Source organism: Montipora capricornis, unplaced genomic scaffold (assembly GCF_036669925.1).
Source record: "Montipora capricornis isolate CH-2021 unplaced genomic scaffold, ASM3666992v2 scaffold_474, whole genome shotgun sequence".
NCBI classification, from domain to species: Eukaryota; Metazoa; Cnidaria; class Anthozoa; order Scleractinia; family Acroporidae; genus Montipora; species Montipora capricornis.
Window position 1 is genome coordinate 82,047 of NW_027180211.1, and position 8,429 is coordinate 90,475.

General features: G+C 39.6%; 1 protein-coding gene across 1 annotated transcript; it reads right to left on the bottom strand.

Moving 5' to 3' along the window:
• Positions 1-1,434: 1,434 nt before the first annotated feature.
• Positions 1,435-8,202, bottom strand: LOC138036246 (adhesion G-protein coupled receptor D1-like; the record flags this gene model as incomplete). Its single annotated transcript, XM_068882591.1, has 6 exons — positions 1,435-2,594; positions 3,450-3,493; positions 4,309-4,429; positions 4,509-4,591; positions 7,150-7,216; positions 8,121-8,202. Coding segments are annotated over 6 exons (476 nt in total), but the record flags the coding sequence as incomplete, so codon positions are not given.
• Positions 8,203-8,429: the final 227 nt, after the last annotated feature.

Genomic DNA, 8,429 nt, shown 5'->3' on the forward strand with positions numbered 1-8,429 from the left:
TTGTCTTAAAATCTCTTACTACTTACTACTACTTGGCCGTGATCCTCCAAAAGTAGGTGTTTGTATGATATAAGGATTTTCTCTTGGCAAAAACTCATAGCACAAGAAAGACCCTAGCTGTGCGGCTAAGTTCCTCTACTTTGTATGAAGTCAGCCACTCTAGGCGCAATCTTAGATCAAAGATTGCTGCTTGCTTTTCCTGCCATAAAACTAAGAGGACCACGGTGGTAGGGCACTTGCCATAGCTTCTCTTACCATATGGAATTCACCACCTAAGGAAATGCGTGATATGGACAGACTGGATGCGTGTAGGCGCCATCTTAAGACATTTTTCTCAGGTCGGCATTTGTTAGGCGCCATCTTAAGACATATTATCTTAGGACGGCATTTGTTATTTTGCCGCGATTTGCTGGGCTTAGAGATGGGGCTAAGGAGCCTCTCGATTTCCTATGTCATCATTGCGCATTGGTATGTTATTATTATAATAACATGGGTGGCAAATTACTCTTTAATTTTGGCGCGAAATTTCAGCGTTAATTTACAATTTCACATGTGAAATTACATTGCTGCCATGGCAACTTTTAATGCTAAAATGGCGTCCAGGTTTGAAAATTAAAGAGTACTTTGTCAACGCATGAAATTAGGGAATAATTTCACTTGCGTTTTGTCCAAAATCAAATAATTTCCCCCTCCAAAAGGCTCGGGAAATTTGGACAAAACGTGCGTGAAATTATTCCTTAATTTCACGCTTCACCATTTGATCACCCATACTTATTACCTATCATTATTATTATTATTATTATTATTATTATTATTATTATTATTATTATTATTATTATTATTATTATTATTTATTTTATTATTATTATTATTTTTGTATCTTAAATTATGACTTGTACAGTTTCTTTTTCAAATGTATGTACTGAACATTTTTAATTCATTTCACAATAACTTAATTAAAAGTCAATACTACATTGCAGGGCGCGTTACAGTACAGTCTGGATAACACGCAGAGTAAATTGACCGTACAATTTAACGATTTTTTTTATAATCAAGTGAACGAAGCACATTAGGAAATAGGAAAACCCCAAAATGCACATTAAAATTAAATTATTATTATAAATTATTGTTCTAACTTATGCCTAATTACTCTTCAGCAGCGATATTCTATGGGATACGACTTTTTATTTCCTTATTATCTCTGCTACCACAAGTCCTGGGACACAATGTCATAAACTATCGATAATAGTAAATTCTAAGCAAATTACGAATCATGAACGATAATCGTTCATTTTGAGAAGAGATCATGTTGAACTGGGACGGCGGAGCGTATTTTGTATTGGGTTTGGGGGGGAGGGGGGGGGGGGGAGGGCTAACAAGCAAACACCGGAGACGCTAACTTGTAGGCGGTTCTGGAGAAATTTCCGCCTGAAAATTTTGAAATCTTGAAGGTCGGAAGTACTACTAAAATGACAGATGTTTTACTTCTTATTTTAATTTTTTATGCAGTTAGAAAATCTGATTTGCACCGAATGAAAGCCGGCTCGCGTTTCAAGGAGTTAAAAGAGTGCATGGCCGCGCACTGAGATATGGTTTTTTTGAACATATCTTGTTTAACCTCTTAAACAAAAATCTTGTTATTCTTCCATAAATTCAACATGCGTTTTAATGGGCTGGGTATCAAACAAGTTATCCAACCGAGGTTTGATTTGTTAAGGGAACAAAACATCTTGAGGGATTAGGGATCCCTCTGCGGATGCTGCGACACCATGGAGGAGCTTTCTGAAAGACGACGGCGGCGGCTACCAGGACACCATTCTAAAACATGTTTGTGACAGGGTTGGTTCCTCGTATAAGGAAATTTAAGATCTACGACGCTAATGTACGTTTTTAAACTCTTTCCTTGTTATTCCAGATCGCTAAACTTCTACGAACAATTCGAAGCATCCAGGAGTTAAGCGGAGATGACACCAGGAAGTCGTGAGAGCAGAGCTGGCGCAATGGTAATTGCACAGGATCCCGTTACCCGAAGCTTCCATACGTATTGTACCCTTAAGTTAACCTTTTCCCGCGGGTATCTTTCTATTTTTAGAACTACTATATTTTGACATATGTGACTGAGAACATACGTGAAGTGGCTTCCATACATCACATACGTATGTGATGACTATTGGTCTCTTATTGCCTATTGTGAAAACACCCACTAAAGCCCCCCTTGGAGGTGTTTCTAAAAATAAAAAGAGAAGGGAAAGGGTTGACTTAGAGTGTTAATATGGAAGATGGAGGCTACGGGTAATGGCCCCCGGTCGGGCAAAAATAACCTGCACACTATTCGCAAAGAGTAAAGCATGAAGTTCCTGCTGTTGCGGCCTGTCCTATGTGGTGTATCATGGTAGGGAGGGTAAATTCTCGATGATATAAGATAAGTCAAGCTACTCTAAAATCCGAAGGTTAATTAAAGATATGATGACGATGACTTGCTTCCCGCCAAGGTACCCCGGGTTCGATTCCCAGACTAGCTGTCATGTGTGTGTTGATCGAGTTTGTTGCTGTTTTGTGGGTTTCTTGCTTCCGTTGATGTAGACATCCGTGATCTATATCAGAAAAAAAAGTTATCGTTAATGTTCCTCACGCAGCTTTTTCGTAGGAAGTTAGGCAGGAAATCCTTGCGTGATACTGATAATAACGAAAGTGCATGCGACGAGACTGAATTATAAATACTCTTGTTTTTCGGCCATTTTAACTTGATTAAAAACAATAATTGAAAGCAAACTGCCGTGATAAACATTATAACGCATTTTAACTTGACGTTTCGTATCATATAACGTACATCATCATGTACGGGCAACAGGGTCGAGAGCCTTGTTGAATTGCACTGTGAACGTATTGGGAAACTCATTTTCATCATTGTGTGCGCGGAGCAAGAACTCAAATTACAAGAAAACAATATACCAGGAGCTGAGCTTCCTAAACCACCAGAATATTGTACAATGATGGCTCGCTTGCCAAGGTGCAAAATTGTCCCGAAAACAAAAAGATTTGATCAAAAGGTCAGTGAGTTTGAGGTACATGCGACGTTTACTTACTAAATTATAAAGATAGTTAATCGTTATCGTACAAGAGTATACGAAAGTCGTTTTGCTTTGCAGATCAAACTGGCTCTTCCCCAAAACACTCCCACTAAGCAATTTAATAAGACTCTCAACCCTGTCTCCCGCGCGACCTCAAAGTGGCCAATTAATTGTCCCGCCATATATACTGACTACTAAGATCTAAATTCTGGAAATGGAGCATTTCCGCGATTGTACTAGCAGAGAAGTTACATGTTACCTCCGGAGAACGAAATGAAGAATCACTTCAAAATATTTGGCAAAGCATTGGAATTACAGTATTTTTGTATAATTTACTGAAAATTACAATTCAAAAAACCTTAAGTAACTCTGTCCTACCTCTTCATTTTTGGCCAGCAATGAAGAGCAAAAATGAAGAACCCCTTTGGGAAAGAATGAAAGAATTACATTGGGAATTACTACAGGATCAGGTTGAATTGTCATCAAATAATTATATCAAAGCATTTTCTTAGTCGAATTTTGACGTCACGGTGGGCATGTTGGTGAAAAGAACAGTAATAAAAAAAGTCTTCTGGGAATTTGACCCAGTTATTATGCTACAATTATTGTAGTTCTTTCTCTTGTTTGGCACCAACATAGTCATCTTGTCACGTGAATGCAATCAAAGAATAAAGTGCGACGCAATTGCACGGTCACGGGGTTCGAATACATACATACAATACATACTAAATTGACTACTTCCCAGAGGGGCTTTCAGGTCCATTGGCCGTGTTTTCACGAACAGTTTCTCAGGTCGCTTAGCGAGTGGCAACAGAAAATTCCGTGAAAACAGTTCCTTTTTCAACTCGCTTAAAGTTAGGCGAGTCGGCAAATTTCTATAGAATTCTCTTTAACTTTAAGCCACCAAATTATTGGCAATTACTTTCTTCTGATTACCAGAGTCGTAATCCTAACTTTTTTTGAGCAGAATCCGTATTAATGCAAAGAATTGGTGAACGAGAACCACTGTGCTTTTCGGTTCGAAAACTACTAATGAAACACTTTTGAAAAATGGCGCATCTCGAGCGAGCGAGCTATTTAAAGGACGTTTTCCGTGTTTGCATAGCCTCATCCAAACAGGAGGGGGAGTTGGGAGAAGTCGAGACAATTATGCAAACCCGAGACGCAGTCGAGGGTTTGCATCAGTGTCGACAATTCTCCCAGGAGTCAACACCTAGTATGTAATAATAAGTCATACCTGAGTGGAGTTCAAAATGACATTAACGTACAGAAACGCAGTGTGTACTGGTGTCAAGAGACCAAATAACCACGTGATACCCAACAGGGGCATCAACACCAAGCACGCTCTGATCCCCAACCTGCAACAAAAAATGTGTTTACATAAACTTGCACTGGAGCTTTCCAAAAGACAGAAGTTTAAGATGTTAACTATCTCACCTGGCTTGTTCCATCTGCTTGTGCGATGTATGTTGCATTGATACCATTTCCTTTATCACTCGCACGACAATTACCGAGTTCGCCTAAAACAATAGAGTAACAATCAACTTAACGAACATTTGTCAAAGGAAAAGACAGGAGATGAAGAAGGCCGAACTCAGTCGAAGGCAACCCAAGGGCTTCTTTTACTTAGGCGGCAGGGATGTGGGCCGCTCCAATCTCGATTAAGGTGATGTTACATGAACCAATTTTAAACGCAACATTGTTGTTAAATTTGTCTGGTGTAACATAACGCACAGGGTGATTCTTAATGTAACATGTTGTTGCCCGAATTTTGTTGGAGTTGGTGGTGTAACACCCCCGCCATTGACTTTTAACGCGACATCGTCCCAGAATACACCAAGGAGAACCGAAATAAGTCACGTGAGCAGAAGCCTGGGCTCAAATATTGAAAGCTGAGTAAACCTTGGAAGGCAAGGGCTGGGATTCCAACCCCTTTGAAGGCGCTTGGTTCAAGAGGTATCTTGTGTCAAAGAAATGTTTATTTACAATAACAGATCATAAAGTTATTGTTTGGCATTATATGTTTCGTTTCGGGTTTTATCAGACTGAATGGCTACACCCGAGCGTGCAGAAGTTTAAAAAATTAAACGTCCTTCTTGTGAAATGTTAGCCAGCAAATTATTAGTAACGATCACTAACCGAAAAATACTAAAAAAAAAAATACGGACGTCGCACAGGCGCATTGGTATCGCTGGTGTCACTCCTCCTGTGCAGTGACTTTTAAAGCCCACCTTCAACTGACAGGCTTTTCGACCGTTTGGTTTTGTTATGGAAATTCGCATTGCTTGTCGTAACGATCTGATATGATGAATTCAGCTACGAAAATTGTTTCACGGCACGCAATGCCTGTGAACGTGGTTCCTTAGCTACCCATCGTTTTGATGTAACCTCTTTTCTAAGGAGATAGATAAAAGACACCGGAGTTTTAAATATTAGGGACATTTAGCTTCGCGTTTTCAAAGCCGACCGCAAACTTCAAACCGCGGTTAGCCGTTAGCGGTTTGCCGTTTTCCGTTTGCCGTTTGCCGTAGGGACAAAATTAGACTTGAGCATAAGGTTCGGCATTTGGCGGGAAAAAACGCGCCATGTATTGTTTTACTTTACATGTTTTAATTCAACCGAGCAAGCGTCTTCAAGGAGGTGCAAATGATCAGCAAAATTGTGTTCACTCAAGAGTTAAAAAACAAAACATAACTTATTGGTTGAAACGTGAGTTCCTACAGAATTTTAAGGTGAAAAACTCTGCGGCAGGAGCCCATGAGTACGAGCTTGCCTATCTCATACACGCCCTTATGAGTCAACCTGTGCGCGTATCTTTCTATTTTTAGAACGCCAAGAATTCCTCGGCTCTGCACACACTGTTTTAAAAGGCCAATCAGAATAAAGTCATTGTCTAACGAAGACAAATAAAGCAGTAACACTGTATTTAAATCTTGAAAATTGATGTAAATTTATGTAAATGCGAGTCTCCAGCTCAAGGGTTCGTTCTAAAAATAGAAAGATACGCGCAAAAGTTGACTCAAAGATCTACTGCATATGGAGGCTCCTACTAATGGGCTCCTGTCTGCGGTAAATCACTTGCCGCAAGAAGGGTATACAGTCGTTAGAACTTGAACCGCAAAGTGCAAACTCGACAGCAAGGCAATGTCACGTGAAACAAAATACGCGATGCCAAATGTCTCTATTACGACAGCGGCAACTTCAACGATAACTCCTTTTCAAAATCCACTCTAACTTACCAATATCTTAAGGATTTCGTGATAATGCCATCTCGTTAACGTTGTAGCACGTGAGTAAAGTATGCCATAAGTGATTTGGTACGGACCGATTTGAAGTAGTCTCTTTTGCAGCTGTTATTGGGGCGTCACGCAACGCTCACCCCGCCCTTTTTTATTTTTTGTATTTTCTTCGGGGGGAGTGCTGCGTGAACAAAACCAAAAAGCGGTTGCGAAGGACACTAGATTTGAAGTAAACATAAATAATGCACGATTCACCGTTGTGAGCTTACGTTTTCGTCTCTGAAATCTTAAATTAGGTCATTTCAGGTGGTTGTTAAAGGGGCAGTGTCACGCTATTTTAGTTAAACTTCAAAACACTAAAAGACGTCCTTGCATCAATAAAAACCGAAAAATAATGCTGTAGTTTTGTTGCCAATGACCACTGAAGTTCACTGAAGCTATTTTTTTGTTGTTTGCATCCAAGGATGGCAAGGATGGAAACGGAATGAAACTTGAAAAAACTGGCCAGTCTTTTCAAGTTTGGAGACACCAGAAACTAAATACGAATACCTCTTTGTGCCATAATTAAATATATTTCAAATCTTGTCAGTGGGTTGTCAGAAATGCTGTACGAGTGAGCTTAAGTACTAATTTAGATTTTTACCCATTTTTGACCTAAAAAAGCAAATTTGGAATGACAGTGCCCCTTTAAGGGGAGTATGTCAAAGAAATGCACTAACATGCGTGTCACACTTGTTGCACGATTATCCGTAACCAATGATATTCCTGTTTAATGGCGTTGCCGTTGCTGCAGCGGCCATTGATGTTAAAACTACTTATTGATTCCGAAAATCACTTACAAGTTCAACCAACGCAACAAACGTCGCAAATATCCAAAGGGCGCCGCTACCAGAGGAAAGCCAGCAGCTTGTTTGAAAACAGAAACAAACAAACAAATAAACCAAACATGGGTTATTTAGTTTTGAACTCCTTCCTGTGAATCGTTGAAGATTGTTCGTCTATTTTTCTAAAAAGGTCTCTGAAGTAATCCGGCATTGGAATAGCTTAACACGTTAATAACGAAAGTCCGTGATTGGTTAGACAGACAAAATGTCATTACAATGGGGTGATTCTCCAGGCATTTTAAACACATCCTCAGACAAAATTAAATAATCTGGCTTTCCTTGTTTCTACCAAAGTACTTTCGTAAACCAGTAATCGGTTCTACTTTGCCAAAAGTTCCAGCAAAGAGTCTCTAAAGCTTCGCGCAGTGTGCCGTTCGCATGCAAAAAAATTAAAGAAAAATCGTCTTGTGTAGTTCAAATGACACACCTGCAGAGCCACGTTGGTCATAGGGAAAATGCGATATAAGACAGTTAATTAAGTTAACTTCACCTTAATTAAAGTTGTTAGAAAAGTAAGCTAACAGCGAATTTCTCGTACAAAAACATCATTGACCAGCAATATTTGCTATGTCATGAGACTGGTTACTCTTGGTCTTACTATGGACAGGAGCAATGAAGCGATTTTGACAGAGAGTTCATCGCAGTTGGAAATGATCAACTTAAGCAGCTGATTAAGAATTCTGAAAAACAATAAAGGCTTCAACGACTGATCAAACCTCGAATTTTTTCAAGTGGCCGTCAGCCATGCCTGATTTCCCTGCAATGATTTCTCAGTCATCAATCACCTTACTCCGCAAATCAATATACAGGATATACAGGACATCCCATTTATATTCTCTAGGAGAAGTAAAGTAGTTCCTTATCAGTTAAAACAAACAAAACACTTTCTTAAGGCAAGAGCTGGCTGGTAAAAATGATGAGCTTACTGTTCGTCGCTGACAAAACTATCGATTCCGTTTTTTCCAGTCGCGATGCCCAAAGATATGCTGACAAAAACTGCAGGTATCCCTGAAATGGAGAGAAGTGTGATATTAGTACACCCTTGTCGTTTCTGCCATAAGTTTCGACATAGCTTCAGTGCTGTTGACCACCACCAACAAGTGGCATAGAGCGCTTGGTATTTCGTAGCAGTAATCTAACCTCAATATCTAGATGTGAAGGCACAAGCAGTTAGACATGCATGTCAGTGGTTTTGTACGGGGCCAGAAAAAAAGCAAAAAACAAATCCACATAGA